Raw genomic sequence first — 18,396 nt, forward strand, 5'->3', positions numbered from 1 at the left:
GACCAAGTTATGGTTACAGAATAAATATTAGATTTTTCGGAGTGGCAAAATCAAATCTATGACTTAAGTAAGTAATGATGATGAGAAACTGCCAACATCCCACAGTTGAGGCCGTCCAGCGTGATGGAGGCCCGAGAGATCAACAATCACTGCAAATACCTCTATAAGGCTGTTATTTCTATAAAGATATAAATGAGCAAGTATGGAATTTATCTGTCCTTTTTTTTTTTATAGTTTTCTTTATCTACTCCGACCACAATTGTGCAATGTTCGGATGCCTCGCCTCATTTAGAGGAACGATTTATGAGCGATTACAGCTGCATGCCGGGTGATCTTAAAGTCCGTTTTTTATCTCCCAGAGACGGATGTCAGAGTTGGCTTACAAAGTCTCTCCAGGTTCTGCTCAGACCTTCAGAGGGACCTGCTGGAAGAATAAACACGATGTTTCCTCTGAGGAGCACAGCTCTCCTTGTGCTGCTGGCTCTGCAGTTTGGTAAGATAACTGCAAAACTCTGCAGCCACATTCCCATGTAGAAATTAGGCTATTTTAAGCTTAGCTTACAATATTTTAGTATTTATTTAGAAAATATAGTTGACTGCAGATTTCCTAAAGAAAACAAGAGTGGGACGTTTAATTTCATCATAACTGATATTCAAGCTCAAGCAGCTGAAATGTGGAAGTGTTTTTTTTTTCTTCTTGCTCTGTTTGATCCCAGACTGTTGCTGCTACCAGACTCACATTTCTTATCTTTTCTAGGAATCTGAGAGTTTAAGTTGGGCATCAGCTTCCTTTCTACATTTAGAAGTACACCATGAGGCGGTTTTGAAGGCACACTCTATATGTGCTGTATGAATTAGCATTTTTGGCAATTATAACCCACTCAATGGGTCAATTGTTTTATCCTCTGGTATTTACATGTATCCTCATATTTATTCTTCACATCTAAAAATGTGCAGTTTAACAGTATGCAGGGTTAGCTGTTTTATATTACATGTATTTTAAATCTTGATTATGGCCGTGGGTTGTGTGTGGACGGAGGACGATGTTCTCCACGTGTGGCATGTGGAAAAATCCTGCACGAGCTGTCATGGCACAAAGTCTAGAGTCTCATTCAGAGACCTTTGGTTGGACGGATGGCATTTGGCTGGCATCATTTATTTTCCCTGGCCTTTGAGCCTATTGGTGCAAGTTAGGCCATAAACCTTTGACAATAATGTGTCCTGATAAAAGAGTCTGGAGGTAAGACAACAGTGGGATTTTACACAACCCTTAAACTGGAGCAAAGATGTTAAAATGACTAATTTTCTTGTGATACCACTGCCTTTTCTTTCAGTGGAAAATATAGTTGTTCTTTTTGTTAAATGAATTATTAAAGGATGTTTGAAGTTATTCCATCTCAGGATGTAAAATGAAAAAGATGTACTTGTTTTGTTTGGTGGTTTATTTCCAAGATAAAAAAAAGGAAGAACGTCCACTCTAAGTACACGTACGCCCTCATTTTGGGGGTTTGATAACATCCCAGCCATGAGATGCAGATATCATTTGCTTGCTAGTCTGAAAGTGCCTAAACATGACCCCGTAACAATCCATTAATGTTATGTCATTGTCTAGCTGCTGGATCCTGGGCTTCGTGTCAGACTGAAAAGAAATGCGACTTTGTGTGTGACTGCTCTAACTGCATAGATGAACAAGACTGTGGTAAGTTTAAAGATGTAACTTTAGCTCCGAGCAGATTTCTCTGCAGAAAAGAAGGAATTGTCCCTGTATAGACCGGCTTGCAGCTGCTCAGACATTTAAATAGTATTTCTTTCATCCCTGTCAAGGCTACAGAGGAGAAACATTTGAGTGTGACTTTGAGGATGCAGAGATGTGTGGATGGACTGATAAGTCCTTAGGTGGCATTTACAGCTGGGAGAGACATCAGGGTGGAGACACGCTGTCTGACAGTGGACCATCTTCTGACTACACCACCGGCACAGCAACAGGTATCAGACAGTGATTTTTGTTCTTCCAGGTACTTGTGCTCCCTTTGTGTGGTACACACATATCATCAGTGAAATAATTTCATCCAAACATTAGAAGTGCTCAACGACACCTCATTGCAAGAAGATTCCTAGTCTGAGTCTTTCTGTTTGGAACTTGAATGTCCTGATGTTTTTATGGAGTTACACCTACTTCCTCCATCTTTTGATTGGTGAAATTGACTTTAGGTGTGAATGTACAAAGCTGTTTGACTTGTTTATCTGTATGTGATGGACTGGTTTCCTGAACATGATGTGACATGATGTGTATAGGCCAGGTGTCGGCAACCCAAAATGTTGAAAGAGCCATATTGGACCAAAAGCAAAATATGTCTGGAGCCGCAAAAAAATGAGTCTTGTATAAGCCTTTGAATGAAGGCAAATGGCGAAAGGCGAAGTGTCGAGAAAAAAGTTGAAATGTTGAGAAAAAAGTCGACACGTCGAGAAAAAGGTCGAAATATCGAGATTAATGTTGAAGTACAATCTCCAGAAAAAAGTTGAAATGTTGAGAAAAAAGTCCATATGTCGAGAAAAAAAGTCGAAATGCCGAGAAAAAAGTCAAAATTTCGAGAAAAAAGTTGAAATGTTGAGATTAATGTTGAAGTACAATCTTGAGACAAAAGTCGAAATGTCGAGAAAAAAGTCGAAATGTTGAGAAAAAAGTCAAAATGTCGAGAAAAAAGTCGAAATGTCGAGAAAAAAGTCAAAATTTTGAGAAAAAAGTCGAAATGAAAGGAAAAAAAGAAGAAAAAAAGAAAAAAAGGTCAAGCATTTTTGAAAAAGCTCCAGGAGCCACTAGGACTAGGACTAGGACGGCTCTAGAGCGGCATGCGGCTCTAGAGCCGCGGGTTGCCGACCCCTAGGCTATACCTGTCAAGTTTTGGCTTTAAAAATAAGGGACATTTTCCGCCACCCGGTGTCCCACCAGCCCAACCGAGGTCCAGTATTACATTTCAAGAGAGGTTTAGAAGAAATCTAAAATAACTATCTGTCAACCACTTACATACTACAATTATGTGCTCAGAATCTGATAGTTCTACCTTTGTTGACACTGAAATGCTGTGGACACTCCTATGTATGTAATTCCTATAATAGAGCCTAAATGAAAACACAAAAGTGAATTAAAGCACATTTATTTATTTCAAATATTTTCAGTTTCCGTCTTCAAGTGAAACATTTACATTTTCCTAATTTTCATTCATTTGAATCTGGCATTAATACTGATGACAGACGCTGTTTCTGAGCTCTGCTGCTGCTGACGGACATCGGTCCTTCCCCCGTGAGACAATAACATCGCAGTTACACGTCTCTCAGAACTTCTATCTGAGCCCCATCCTGCTCCTCTTTAGGAAAGTAAATTCGCTTTCCCATTTGTAGAGATATTTACACGAAGTATTCGCTTTTCTGGCAGAAATGCCTTCTCTCTCGCTACATCCATCCATCTGATTTATTGTTCTGAGTTTGCTCCCGTTGTTGCCACTAACCTCGCGAGAACTACCACTCAGGCTACAACAAGGGGCAGTTCTCGCGAGGTTAATGGCAATTCAGATTGGAGGCACAGGAATTTATGAAAAAAATTCGTAAACGTTTTAAGTTTTCTAGTAATAATGTCAGATGAAGCGTTCCAAACCAAAAAGAATGAGCCCTGTAGTGTATCTCTCCATTGCCTTGAACAGGCTGTGTGCTGCAAAATGTGCTGCAGTGCTGGGGCCAAGTTTCCCGCGCTGTCCTGCGGATGTGCTGCAAATGACGCTGCATGCACGTTGCAGCTGTTGGCTGCAGTATCCCCGACGGCCGTCATGGTGAAGGGTGGCGCTAGAGAGTCTCATTTCTTAAAAGGAGCCTCATGCTCCTTTAAAGGGGAAATTTACGTAAAAATGTTAAACCGGGGGGGTAAAATACTGTAGTTTCCCGGCCAAAACGGGAGACTTGAAGACTTGACAGGTATGAGGCTCCAGTACCCCTGTGACCATGAACAGGAGCAATGTAGACAATGGATAGATGGATGGCAGGTGGTGGGTTGAAAATATGTGCAAAACAGGCCAAAGAGCTCAGTGTGAGTAGTCTGTGATTACCAGAGAAATACTGATTTATCTGAAAGCTTTCTCCACATTTTAAACCATCCTTTTCAAGGTGCACAGCTGTGAAATCCCAGCGCAGGCTGAAACACTTCAGCACAGTCAGGAAACGTGCTATGAAGTAGTGAGCAAAGTGCCTTAAACAAGCCTTGTCATGCAGTTTTATCTTATCAGCCCCAGGTGACTGACCAGGTATGGCCGTCAGAAAATCTGCTAAGCCAGCGGGGTCCAGATGCATCCTAGCGATGCAACTGATGAATGAATGTCAAGCTCTGTCTGGGTTTTGAAACAGGAAACTACCTCCAAAATCATGTAACGTACCATTATGGTTGGGTTGATTAGATTTTTTAATGAGCCTCTAACAAGTATGGTCTGATGATCCAGATTAGATAAAACCCTGCAATAAAGTGCAATGTCAAGACGTTTAAATGTGCCCTTTATTGTCTCCTGTCACATAGGTTGGTTCGCTGCAGTGAGGGAAGTGAGGGCTGAGTCTCTCCAAAGTGCAGTTTTAATCTCTCCAGAGATCAAACAGTCCTCACCAACATGTCGTCTGCATCTCAGATATTTCCTCTGGGACTCAGGTAACAACAGCCAGTCTTGATCAGCTCCAAGATTTCTTTCTTCCTTCTCTTTTGGCCTACTTATAGCAGCAACATTTCTATTTGTGTCATGCAAGGGTGTAGGTTTGTATAGGGACGGTAGGGACATAACACTACCAACTTTTCAGGAGGCTGAAATTGTCCCCACCAACTTTTAGGCAACCTTATTTGCATTATATAATGAGTTCAGATATAAAGGTAATTTAGATTGTCTTCTCAAATGTTGTAAGGATAGAATTGACCCTACCATTAAGGAATTATGAATTATTTTCATTATGTTCAGACTTACATTTACCCCTTTTCACTTGTTGAATTTGCCGGTCCATTTTTTTTTCCCCAAACGCACATTTGATTGGCTGATGACTTTATTTATTTTTATTTTTTCAGTTATATTTCAATGTATTTATTTATTTAGACAATGTTGAGTGGTCTTAAGACAAATGTTTATTTTTTGCATTCTGGTTAGTTAAGAGATTATTAATAAGTTTGTATTTATTGTGTATGTTAATATAATTTAAGTTATGTTCAAATATTGCAATTTAAATTGCTAATAAAATCCTGGAGTTTTCAAAATGTTTCTTTATAGTTTTTGAAAACAAAGGTTTGAATCATACCGTGTATCAGGTGAACCAACACACATGAAAGTTAGTATAAGTCAATACAGATTTATTTTGCATTGATCATTTAGCCTATCAATTAATTAGGTTCATATTCGTGACAAATGTAGCCCTGACCCCCGTTCACCCAATCTGTTTGGTCTTATTAATGTCCCGTCCCCAGCAAAAAGTACATGCAGGTTATGCTGTTATATCGTCCCTACCAATGTAGAGACCAAACCTACTCCCTTGGTGTCATGTGGTCCGTTTGGATTTGAATGCCAATAGAACAGGACCACATGGCTTTAATTAATGTGAACTATTCTAACTTTGTAGATGTATTTGTTCTTGAAGTCATGCTGCCAGTTTAACTGTTTGTAACATCAACTCCAGGTCACACAGGACTGGGCTCTGCCCCCCTCTGGGCGTCCATCGTCCACCAGGGCTCTGAAGATGCTGTAGTTTGGCGCCCTGAGGCCTCCAGTGTCCGTGGCTGGAGGGAGGCCACCATCTTTCTTGGCCGAATTCCCTCAACCTTTCAAATCCGCCTCCACTCACAGCGCTCAGAGGGACAAAGAGGCAATGTGGCCATAGACCAGCTGAGGTTTCTGGACTGTGCTCTTCCCTGTGAGTCCCAACAAGCCTTCCTACCTTCTCGTCCCCTACACAAATGAGTCTATTTAAACAATCCCTCTATAATAATGGTTATTTTAATTGTATTATTATCATTACATCATCAGCGCTACTACCTGGGAAAGCATGCCCAGAAGGAATGGTGAGGTGTAAAAATGATGCCTGCGTGGAACAACGGCAGGTCTGTGATGGCAGTGACGACTGTGGCGACGGGAGTGACGAGAGTGGCGAGCACTGCGGTGAGGAGTCAGAAATCATCTAAACCAGGGGCCGGCAACCCAAAATGTTGAAAGAGCCATATTGGATCAAAAACACAAAAAACAAATATGTCTGGAGCCCCAAAAAATTAAAAGTCTTGTATCAGCCTTAGAATGAAGACAACACATGCTGCATGTATCTTTATTAGTTATAACTGGGGGAGATGTTTTTTTCATTATGCACTTCAAGGAAAAAGTCAAAATGTCGAGAAAAAAGTCAAAATGTCGAGAAAAAAGTCGAAATTTCGAGAAAAAAGTCGAAATGTCAAGATTAATGTTGAAGTACAATATTGAGACAAAAGTCGAAATGTCAAGAAAAAAAGTTGAAATGTCGAGAAAAAAGTCAAAATTTTGAGAAAAAAGTTGAAATGTCAAGAAAAAAGTCAAAATTTCGCGTAAAAAGTTGAAATATCGAGATTAAAAAGGAAAGGAAAAAGGAAGAAAAAAAGAGAAAAAAGGAAAAAGAAGAAAAAAAGAAAAAAGAGAAAAAAAAAGAAGAAGAAAAGGAAATAAAGAAGAAAAAAAGAGAAAAAAAGGGAAAAAGAAGAAAAAAGAAAAAAGAAGAAAAAAAGGAAAAAAGAAGAAAAAAAGGAAAAAATTGAAAAAAATTGAAAAAAGGGAAAAAGAAGAAAAAAGAAAAAAAGAAGAAAAAAAGGAGAAAAAGAAAAAAAAGAAGAAAAAAAGGAAAAAAAAGGTCAAACATTTTTGAAAAATCTCCAGGGAGCCACTAGGGCGGCGCTAAAGAGCTGCATGCGGCTCTAGAGCCACAGGTTGCCGACCCCTGTTCTAAACCCTTGTACTGACACCAGAATAAAACTAATGAAGGAAACGGCTGATAGGAGCAGGACTCACAATACTAAAGGAGAAAATATTGTCCACAGAAAATGCTTCTGTGCTCGTAATTTTCTTCTTGAACTGGAGCTGCGTTGGGTGGTTTTCCTCTGCATCTAATGCCATGATTGGTATCCCTGTGTGTTCTTGTTTTGCTTCCAGGTGGATACAACTACTGTGACTTTGAGAAGGACTTATGCGGTTGGGACCTGAGATCACTTTCTCCACTAAAATGGGAAAGAATAAATCAGCAAAAGATCGGCACCTCTGATCCTCTAAAAGGTCCAGGGAGAGATCACTCCAAAAACACTGCATCAGGTACCATGTTCTGAGAGCAGCCTCATGTTTCACTGTTTGAACCATAGTATTCGACGGATGATCCACTAAAATCTGTTACAGTCCACATGTCTAAAGCGTGACAGCAAGGAAGAATAGAAACTCATTTCCTCCATTTTTAATACTTTAAACTGCATTATACTCAGGGGTGGAAGTGGATTTAATTTCTTGTCTGACCTACCACAACCATTTGGCTCACCTTCGTGTGCCATCCCGGAGAAAAAGAGTTTGTGGCAGATCCTCCTTGTCTTGTTATTTCTGACCTCTTTTTTCTTGCAACTTATCCTATTTTCCAGCTGCCGCCTTTAGCAATTAAAAATACAAACTTATTTAGTGTTTGAAAGTAAAAAAAAAAGTCTTGCATGTTTATTTGCATAAAGAGCAGGAAGGCGAGATCGTACCGCTCAAGATGCAATTGGGTACACATTTTTATACACACTTGATAATAATGCAGCTAAGGGCTTCTTCTGTGTTATGAGTTTCATCTGAATATTTTGACACTGAGTTTGCGTTCATTTGAAAGGATCATGAGGAAAAATCAAAACCCAACATAGCAGTTCAAACATAACTTGGAATGACTTGTAAGCAGTTATATAGATGATCTGATGAGTAATATGATCTAACTTTTTACAAACATTTTTCATTGAAAGTACTACTGTCACTGGTGTGAAAGTGGGTCTTGCTTTGGACCTGCTCTCTCTTCTCACCAGAACTGTGTTCTTTCAAAGGAACATGGTTCTGGTCTATTTCCCCCCTGATTCTATCATGAAACTGCTGCATCACAGGTCACTTCCTGTATGTCACTGTCCCTGACACTGGTCTCTCAGCGGATTGGGCTGCTTTCCAGAGTCCGAGTCTTCAACCCACCAACAGCTCACATCCTTGTAAGGTGAGTCTCCAGATGTGTCAGAGAGGATATTTGTACTCCTCACACAGGTTGCCTAATCCTTCACTTGGTTATTTGTTTGGATGCAGATGGTGATGTACACTCACCAGTTTGGGCCGAGGTCGGGTGGTCTGACGGTGATGGTGACGGACCTCAACCTCAAACCAATCTGGCAGCGAGGCGGTGCCCTCGGTGATCTCTGGGTGAAGGCAGAAGTGGAGATTGTAAACAACGTAACCTTCAAGGTGAGTGTTGCTCACAGGTGAGTTGATCACTAAACTAAAGGTGCAGGTTGTGTCATAACTTTAAACCTCTCAGATGTGGTAAGTACAAAGGTACTCTAGGTTCATCCTGGAAATGTGTGGATTTGATGTACAAAGAAACTGATGGCACAATTTGAAGAAACATTCAGGTGTAAAGTACAGATGTTGTATTATATTGAAGGTAGTGGATTCTTAAAGGAGCATGAGGCAGGATTGAGGCAGAATTTATGAAAAAAATTCTTATACGTTTTAAATTTTCTAGTAATAATGTCAGATGAAGCGTTCCAAACCCAAAAGAGAGAGCCCTCTAGTGTATCTCTCCTTTGCCTTGAACAGGCTGTGTGCTGCAAAATGTGCTGCAATTCGGGCCCAAATTTCCCACACTGTCCTGTGGATGTGACGTCACATGACGCTGCATGCGCGTTCTCCCCGTTCTCCCGTGCCGGCTTCACTGTTGGCTGCAGTACCCCCAACGGCCGTCGTGGCGAAGGGTGGCGCTAGAGAGTCTCATTTTCTTAAAAGGAGCCTCAAGCTCCTTTAAGTGATTCTTATGCCGCGTTCTATTTGTCCTCGGAAGTGGGGATTTCCTAGTTCCCAGTTGGATTTTTCAACTGGAACGCCCCTCGAAGTGGGATTTCCCACTGGGAAAGTGGGAGAGTCTTCACCACCCCCGAGTTCAGATTCCAAGATGGCTGCCCCGGTTGTAAACAGTAGAAGAGAGCTCTGTAAAAATTCGTAGCACTTCATTCTAGTTTTGGTCACACTAAATCAGTCGTATACAAGTATTGTTCGGCATATATATGCTGCTATAGTGTAATTTACATTTTTCATGTGGTATATGCGAACTACAAACTTGTTTTCCTACTTTGTAACTGGAACGCTGATAACTCGGCTGTGACGTCATTCCCAGTTCCCAGTTCCGACTTCCGAGGTAAATGGAACGCAGCATTAAGAGTGACAATTAAAGAAAAACAAAGAAAAGTCCTTAGAAATGAGCGGTTCACTAAATTCAACATCTTGGAAACAGATATAAATCTTTACTTAAAATGTGTTTTTGATAGTTATATTTGATATGTGAACTAAGTTTTCTTCTACTTCGGTAAAATGCCCACAGATCTTGATTATGGCAGCAGTTCGAGAATTTGCATATGGAGGCGTCGCTGTTGACAGCATCATTTTGTCTCCTGAATGCCGCTTGTCATCTGGTATGCTTTTTACCTGGAAAAAAAAGAGAAATTACACCTTTTAAATAAATCGGTGTTCAAACATGTGACAATTAATGTGACATTTTCCTCTGAAATAGAAAATAACTCCTTGGAAGGCTTCCCCAAACCCCCGAAAGACCCGTGCACCGACCCGGATAAGATGTGTGACTTTCAAGCTGACTGTGCAGGAGCGGAGGATGAAGTCAGATGCGGTGAGAGTCTTCATCCTGTTTATTGAAGTGTACGTCCACCAGCGGGTCTGCAAAGTGTCTGAAGGCTCCAAGGATTTCTGATTTGACACATAAAATCGAGTGCTCTTGTACTGCCAGCATAGGTTTGCTCACAATCACATTTTACAAGCCCATCATCTGGTGCTAAGAATGTGCTTTTAAAATGTAAAAAAAAAAAACACTGCTGGTTTGAGAAGGTTTTACAGTATTTACATTTAAAAAGCTACGTTTGTTTCCTGTTAGGGCTGTTCGATTAATCGATTTTAAATCGTAAACGCGATTATGTAATAATTAGATAATAATTAGAACGATGTTAAAACGTGAAACTCGTAAAATCAATTTTTCACTTTTTTTTTTTTTTTTTTTTTTTTTTTTTATAACCTTGTCTGCACACATATTAATGATTGATACCATATTAATGATTGATGGAAATACCTCTCAATACCTGCGACAAGCGCCCCATCGGAGAGGCTCTTTAGTGTAGGAGGGGGCGTTGGAACATGCCACCGGGCATCCCTCAAGCCAGATGCCGTAGACCGGCTCGTGTTCCTTGCAAAAAACTTGCAAATGTGAATAGCAAATGTAATGACTGACATTACACACCTCTACCTCCTTCATGGGTTGCATTATTATTTAGCATGCAAAGACCCAGTTTAGTTTAATTAGAAAATGTCTTGTTTTATTTAATTGGAAATATAACTTACTGTATGTTTGCAAGTGCTGATTTGCTGATTTTTTTTTTTTCAGAGATAAAACTTTATATTTTATTATATTTTTTAAAACTTTTTTTCAACTTATTTTACAGAGTTTTGCACTTTATTCATTCATTTTTGGTTTAATAAGAGCAAAGTTTGCACTTAAAGCCCAATGGGGCAAATGTTCAATAAAAAAACAGCATATTTGAAATAATTTCTTTGCCTTTTGTCAATTCACAAAATAATCGTAATCGTAATCGAAAATCGGATTTTGAGAGAAAAAAATTGAGATTTTATTTTTGGGCAAAATCGAACAGCCCTATTTCCTGTATCTAATTTCATTTAAATGTTTGTGATTGTGTGTTTTTGAATATGTCATCTCATACTTCCAACTTTGCAGGAGACTTCTCTTACCCTGAGGGCAGCTCAGGCTGGACCGACTCCAGCATTGGGAGTCAAGGTTGGCTGCTTGGTCACAATATCACAACCAAAGGTATAAACACCTTCATCTGTTACTGATTTATTAGTATTTTGTGGCCATAATAGCATCTTAGTAATAGTTCGTTTTCATATCTCCTAGAGGACTACCTGTACGTAGCTGAGGCCCCGGGCCAGCAGCTGACTGAAGCGCAGACGCGGACCCCTCTCCTGGGCCCCACCGGCCCAAACTGTCAAATGAGCTTTGATTTTTCACTCGCTGGGAGTCCTGATCACATTGGTAACATTGGTTACTCTTCAGCATGTCTGTACCATTAACTTTTCCCAGAACGGAGCAGTTACCCTGTTTGCGTCTCTTTTTCAGGCGAGGTGTCTGTCAGGGTGATGGACAGCGTGCTCGGCATGGAGCCCAAACTGTGGGAATTCGGTGGGAAAACAGGAGCAGAGGAGGACGCCTGGCAGCATGTTGACATTCTTATTGGACGGAGGAAACAACGCTTCCAGGTGGGATTTTATTCCCCTGCTTTTCTGCAGCTATAAAATCCTCATTTTTGAAATATTCTTCACATCTTTTTCAAAGCTTCTGCTCCCAAAACATATGTTTTCTTATCAGCACCTCCCATCCCTCTCTTATTTATTTTATTTATTTAAAGGTTTAGTTATCAGGGACAATGCACATTAATAATACATTTAAAGACATGTAAAATATGCCAGAATTAGCCAAAAAGGCTATTTTGCATCTGTTGTCCCTGTACTGGTGTAAATAGTCAACCTAAAAGAAAAAATATTAAGATATAATCAATAAAAAATTTCCAAATAAGAAGGCTACATCAGAATACAGATTAAAAGGTAAGAGACTAAGCTAAAATACATACACACACAGGTTAACATAAGCTCAACAACAGACAATTGCTACAGACGAAAACAGAAACAACATGAAGCAGCAACAGTAACATCAGCATTAATAACACAAGACACAGTAACACACTAACAGGCCAAAAACAAACAAGACAAAAGCACTAAACACAGAATAAAAAGCCATGCACAAAAAGCAACATTGTAACTAGACAAACTAATAGGCAACATGACAGGAGGATCAGACAAACACCGACAGGCAGGGCAGCAAGCCAGGAAAATGAAGCACTAAAATGTAATGTTGACAGCCTTGGCCACTAATTAACCACTTTTTTAGATAAAATTTAAAAGAAGCATAATTTGATTGGTTTCTAATCTGAGTTGGTATGAAGTTTCACTCACAAGCAGCCCTGATTGAAAATACAGACTGGCTAAAAGCACTTTTCATAAACTGGACCACACAATCTCCTCTAGCTGCTCCTTTATAAACTGGTTCAGTACAGGAGGAGCAGGTCGAATGTCGAAATGAGTTTATACATTAGACATATGTGTGAGTATTTGATGAGATTTTCCAGATGTAACAACTTATATTTCATTAAAATATGGCAGTGATGATAGTCATTGGATTTCTTGTCCAGTACCTTAATGTTTTTTTTATATAAAGAAAGTAGTGGTTTAAAGGAGCTTGAGGCTCCTTTTAAGAAATGAGACTCTCTAGCGCCACCCTTCACCACGACGGCCGTTGGGGGTACTGCAGCCAACAGTGAAGCCGGCAAGGGAGAACGGGGAGAACGTGCATGCAGCGTCATGTGACGTCACATCCACAGGACAGCGCGGGAAAATCGGGACCGAATTGCAGCACATTTTGCAGCACACAGCCTGTTCAAGGCAAAGGAGAGATACACTAGAGGGCTCATTCTTTTGGGTTTGGAACGCTTCATCTGACATTATTACTAGAAAACTTAAAATGTATACGGATTTTTTTCATAAATCTTGCCACAATCCGGCCTCAAGCTCCTTTAAGTGCAGTGTTACTAGCGTGAGACCAGGTTGTCAAGCAGTACGTTATATGGGAGCAGATCATTGAGTGCATGTACATTAGTGCAGCTTTGGTTGACATGCAACTACGAACATGTCTAAAGTTTGCCAGATTGAATGTGATGCACTTAGAAACCTTTTTGATATGTTCTTTAAATGTAAGATTACTATCAATGACCACCCGAGGTATTTAAAATCTGAGACAACACATAGTCGCTCCCCATCTACAACCACATCGGGCTCTGGAGAGTGAGATTTAGTTTTACTAAAAAACATTCACACTGTTTTAGTGACATTCAGTTGAAGGCAGTTTTGCTTTAACCATTTTGTGACGCATTGCATTGAGTTGGTTAAGCGATCAGCGACTTGGGCTGTGCTGCTACCATGCATAAAAATTACAGTGTCATCTGCATACATTATGGTGTTTGAATTAGGGCACACAGTTGGCAAATCATTCACATATAAAGAAAATAAAAGTGGACCCAAAATGGATCCCTGGGGAACACCTGCAGCTAAGGAAATAGTTTCAGACTGATGATTCTTTATATGAACAAACTGAGACCTATTTGTTAAAAATAACTTTATCCAGTTAATGGTGCCTGATGAAAAATGAAATGTGGAAAGTTTACCAAGAAGTACGCCATGATTGATGGTATCAAAGGCCTTCTTCAGATCTAAAAGTACAGCACCAACCACACCACACTTTATCTAGCATTGACTTAATTTTTTCAATGAAATAACAATTGGCAGTTTCAGTGGAGTGATTAGTGCGAAAGCCAAACTGGCTTGGATGCAAAAAGTAAGAACTAGTTTTTAAATAATTTATAATTTGTCCAGCAACAAGTTTCTCAGCCACTTTGGAAACCACAGGCAACACACTAATAGGTCTGTAGTTGCTGATGGATTGTTGCTCACCACCTTTAAATATAGGTGAAACAGCAGCTAGTTTCCACACATCTGGGAAAGTTTCCTGAGCTATTGAAAGATTTAGAATTTTTGTAATCGGCCATATTAAGGATGCAGAGAACCCCTTAAGAATAACTGTGTTCATACCAATGACATCTATAGCTTTAGAAAACCGAAGAGATCCAATTACTCTCTGGACAGCTGAATCTGTAATGGTTTATAGGTTGAATGCTGGTTCAGTATGTCTACTTTGGCTGGGTATAATATGAGCAGGGGAAAAACACTTACTACTGAGTCAATGAAATGGTGGTTAAAAGCCGCTGCTACTTCAGCTGGGTTGCTCAAAAGTGTTCCATTAGCACAGATTGCAATTGAGTTGCTATTCTTGAAATTTTGCCCCATTAGTTTTCTTAGTTGGTTCCAAATATCTTTTGTATTACCTCCTGCTTTTTCTATTAGGTTCAGAAAATAGTTTGCCTTTGATGTCCTAAGCTCTTTGACAACCTTATTGTAAGTATATGTGTCACTGCTTAACTTGGACTTAAGAGCAATCTTTAGAGCCATGTCACGTCTTTTCATTAGATTTAAAATAGAAAACAAAAAAACAAAAAATAGATTTAAAAAATGTTTTTTTAATTAGTTTTTTTTTCTATTTTTTTTTCAAAATTTAAAAACTAATTTGCTCTGCTTTAAGAAAAGTACACATCCTTCTTCACTATTGATCTTATTTTTTTGTCACCATCTTTTGTTGGTTTGAAGCAAACTGCAAACTGTTGTTTTGCTTTCTTAACAGGTAAGAAAAAAAAGTCCTAGCGTTCAAATTGTTTATATAATCAGAGCTCTTCTGTTTTCCCCGTTCTTATCATTTCCAGCTGCTGTTTGAAGCTCGTGCTGTGAAACTTTATTCACATGCCAACATCAGAGTGAAAGATGTTCGATTCGTCCACTGTCACGCTGACTACTCCTCATCTTCACCTACAGGTCATTGTCATGACTACGTCTTTATGTTCTAACATTTTAGATTGAAATGTCTCACATTTTAACCTTTGTTTCCCCACAGGTCTGTCGTGTAACTTTGAAGATGGATTGTGTGCATGGTATCAGGACAAGAGTGACAACTTTGACTGGACAATGGTCAGCGGGGTGGACCACACCACCGGTGGAGGTAAGCTCTCTGAAAAAATAAAGGACCGAGCTGTTTTTACAGGCAGCCGGAGTCTGGTCCTGTCATCCGACTGCTCCCCAGAAACACTGGTCGTCACTGTTTCTCTTCTACTAGTTCAGGGGTCGGCAACCCAAAATGTTGAAAGAGCCATATTGGACCAAAAACACAAAAAACAAATATGTCTGGAGCCGCAAAAAAAGAAAAGTCTTGTATAAGCCTTAGAATGAAGACAACACATGCTACATGTAGCTATATTAGTTATAACTGGGGAGAGATGTTTTTTTCATTATGCACTTCGAGGAAAAAGTCGAAATGTTGAGACTAATGTTGAAGTACAATCTTGAGACAAAAGTCGAAATGTTGAGAAAAAAGTCGAAATGTTGAGAAAAAAGTCGAAATGTCGAGAAAAAAGTCAAAATTTCGAGAAAAAAGTCAAAATGTTGAGAAAAAAGTCAAAATGTCGAGATTAATGTTGAAGTACAATCTTGAGACAAAAGTCGAAATGTCCAGAAAAAAGTCAAAATTTCGAGAAAAAAGTCGAAATGTCGAGATTAATGTTGAAGTACAATCTTGAGACAAAAGTCGAAATGTCCAGAAAAAAGTCAAAATTTCGAGAAAAAAGTCGAAATGTCGAGATTAATGTTGAAGTACAATCTTGAGACAAAAGTCAAAATTTCGAGAAAAAAGTCAAAACATCAAGATTAAAAAAGGAAAAAAAAGAAAACAAGGAAAAAAGAAGAAAAAAAGGAAAAAAGAAAAAAAAAGAAGAAAAAAGGGAAAAAAAAGGTCAAACATTTCTGAAAAAGCTCCAGGAGCCACTAGGGCAGCGCTAAAGAGCCGCATGCAGCTCTAGAGCTGCGGGTTGCCGACCCCTGTACTAGTTGGACTCACTCCAAAACCACAAGTTTATGATGATGCAGACCGTGTTAATGTTACTGGCACAGAGCAGCCAACAGTTAAAAATGAATAATAGTATTAATAAGGAATTGAGATGTGACAGTGTTTTTTTTTTTTACTTTTTGTCATATTTATCATACTAAACGCTTTCAGGACCAGTTTCAGTATACACTGCTTAAATATGAGATTATTTACAAGGAATCCATGTGTTGTTCTTTGGATTTTTGTTTCGCAACAATATCAGACAATGGAAAAACTCCTAAAAACTGATGTTTTTTTGTTTTTTTTTCTTATCTTTAACCAAAGTTAAATAATGGATTGAAGAAAAATTCAATGTTTTCTGTTTTAAAATCAAAACTGGAGGGGATGCAGAAGCTAAGGACATTTTGTTTGTGTGGTGGAATAAAGGGACAATAAACATGAAAATGTTTTCTAGAAGACCATTTTATTCTGCTGCCCCTGCAACAAATTCTTATTTATTTTTGTTTTGTTTATTATTTTTTTCATAATTGTGTGTCTAAAATGAGAAATTATAGAAGATAAATATAATCAGTTTTCTCATTTAGTTCTACAATGGAAAAAATAAACGTTTCAAAAGTGTCGGTGACTTTTCATGTTTTACTTGAGCTGTAAGAATTATTTATTTATTTTACCTTATTAGTAGCCTCAAACAGCATCTGTTTAACCTTCTTTTCTGGAATGTGTAGTAGGCTTAAAAACCAGAAAATTTAAGTATAATGTCAAAAGAAATGATTTTCAAAAAATGAACTAAATAAGTAAATGTAAAAATCTTTACCAGGGGTCACCAATCCTGGTCCTCGAGGGCCGGTGTCCTGCATGTTTTAGATGTTTCTCTGCTTTAACACACCTGATTCTAATTAATCCTCTTACCAGCTTGTCATCAAAGTCTGGATAGTTCTGTTGATGACACAGTCACTTGTATCATGGTGCAATGAAGCAGGGAAACATCTAAAACCTGCAGGGACACCGGCCCTCGAGGACCAGGATTGGTGACCCCTGATCTTTACCTTTTTTTTATTTTGCATGTCAACGTATCATCTTTTTTAATTTAGGGCTGTACATCCTGGTTATAGGCGTGCCAGCATAGTGTCTAGCATCAGCTTTAAAACCATAGCAGTCCAATGTTTTGGTGAAAGGAAGCTGAACTCAGAAACTCTGAACTCTGAAATAAAAATGTCAAGGAATTTAGATTTTTATTCATATATTTTTTGATCTGAAATTTTTTAAACCTTCGAAATGCTGAGGCTGCTCTTCTATCTGGCTCCAAACGGGGCTGTTTATGTCTTTGTGGAAACAGCTTTTCACATGAATGTTGAAATGATCTCAATTTCCTCTGCCATCTCTGTGTTGATATCCAGGCACAAGTCTTGCTGTGGACGTGTGGAATCCTTCTCTGCGCGGTGTGTTAGGACGCTTGATATCATTTCCACAGGCCCCGGGTCCCACAGATTACTGCCTGTCTTTCTTTTACAAACTTTACGGCCCAAACACAGGTGATCTTCTGCTGACCTACAAGATTAGACTTAAACATGGCTTAATTTAAGAATGAATCAATGATGCAAGCTCAAGTGTTTCCTTCTACAATTTCACATCCAGGTGTTCTGAATGTGAAGCTGATGGATAGCACCGGTCATGAGATCGTCCTTTGGACCCGCAGTGGCGCTCATGGCAACATGTGGCATGAAGCACACTGTCCAATACCATCGCAGCTCGCAATCTTTCAGGTATGGAAGAACTGCATCCAGTGGAAAACATTTATTTTATTGAAAGCATAAATTGGGGCACCCGGTGTGGTTACCAACTTTAAAAAAAATTGAAATAACACAACCCTGTGAGTCTGTTTAGTGCCACTTAAACTGACAGCAAATGGTGGGAAAAATGTTCATATTATTTTCCTTTCACCCACCGACCCAGCTGATGTTTGAAGCAGTTCGCTCTGGTTTTGATGGACAAATCTCCATTGATGACGTGGCCTTCTTGAACGGTCCATGCACTGCGCCGAGGATGTGCTCCTTTGAAAAACAAGATTGTGGATACAAGAGTTCTAGCAAAGTGAAATGGCTCCACCGCAACAGACAAAGCGGTGTGACAACTGGACCACAAACTGACCACACCCTGGAGACCAAACTGGGTCAGCGAGAGCTCCATTAGAATATGCCACCAGGAGGAACGGAGAAATGAACAGAAAAATGTGCTCATCCGTCGTCTGCTCTGTATCCAGGTTACTACATGATGGTTAACACTGCAGAAACCAACCTTCCCCACGGTGAACCCGCTGTCCTCGCCTCCCCGCTTCGACCAGGGACTACTAAGACAGAGTGTGTTGAATTCTGGTATCGCATGGGAGGAGAGAATCCTGGTGAGCCCCTCCTCATAAACAAACTGAACTGAATTTAAACTCTGCTGGTACTGCTTATATAATCATCCTCTTTGTGCCTTGAA

At 39.4% G+C, this 18,396-nt stretch overlaps 1 protein-coding gene across 1 annotated transcript in view; it reads left to right on the plus strand.

Annotated features, from left to right (window-relative positions):
• Positions 1–368: 368 nt before the first annotated feature.
• Positions 369–18,396, plus strand: part of mamdc4 (MAM domain containing 4) — a 28,260-nt gene continuing 10,232 nt past the window's right edge. Inside the window, exons 1-20 of the mRNA XM_061734468.1 lie at positions 369–493; positions 1,613–1,699; positions 1,825–1,986; positions 4,559–4,684; positions 5,692–5,925; positions 6,039–6,170; positions 7,182–7,337; positions 8,141–8,244; positions 8,331–8,486; positions 9,619–9,709; positions 9,808–9,921; positions 11,035–11,127; positions 11,215–11,352; positions 11,437–11,576; positions 14,744–14,852; positions 14,932–15,036; positions 17,313–17,447; positions 17,551–17,678; positions 17,869–18,085; positions 18,176–18,313. Of these exons, the coding sequence (XP_061590452.1) occupies positions 442–493; positions 1,613–1,699; positions 1,825–1,986; positions 4,559–4,684; positions 5,692–5,925; positions 6,039–6,170; positions 7,182–7,337; positions 8,141–8,244; positions 8,331–8,486; positions 9,619–9,709; positions 9,808–9,921; positions 11,035–11,127; positions 11,215–11,352; positions 11,437–11,576; positions 14,744–14,852; positions 14,932–15,036; positions 17,313–17,447; positions 17,551–17,678; positions 17,869–18,085; positions 18,176–18,313 (2,617 nt within the window). The 5' untranslated portion in view covers positions 369–441. The remainder of the gene's footprint in view (positions 494–1,612; positions 1,700–1,824; positions 1,987–4,558; positions 4,685–5,691; positions 5,926–6,038; positions 6,171–7,181; positions 7,338–8,140; positions 8,245–8,330; positions 8,487–9,618; positions 9,710–9,807; positions 9,922–11,034; positions 11,128–11,214; positions 11,353–11,436; positions 11,577–14,743; positions 14,853–14,931; positions 15,037–17,312; positions 17,448–17,550; positions 17,679–17,868; positions 18,086–18,175; positions 18,314–18,396) is intronic.

The sequence above is a fragment of the Cololabis saira genome, chromosome 11 (genome assembly GCF_033807715.1).
Source record: "Cololabis saira isolate AMF1-May2022 chromosome 11, fColSai1.1, whole genome shotgun sequence".
NCBI classification, from domain to species: Eukaryota; Metazoa; Chordata; class Actinopteri; order Beloniformes; family Belonidae; genus Cololabis; species Cololabis saira.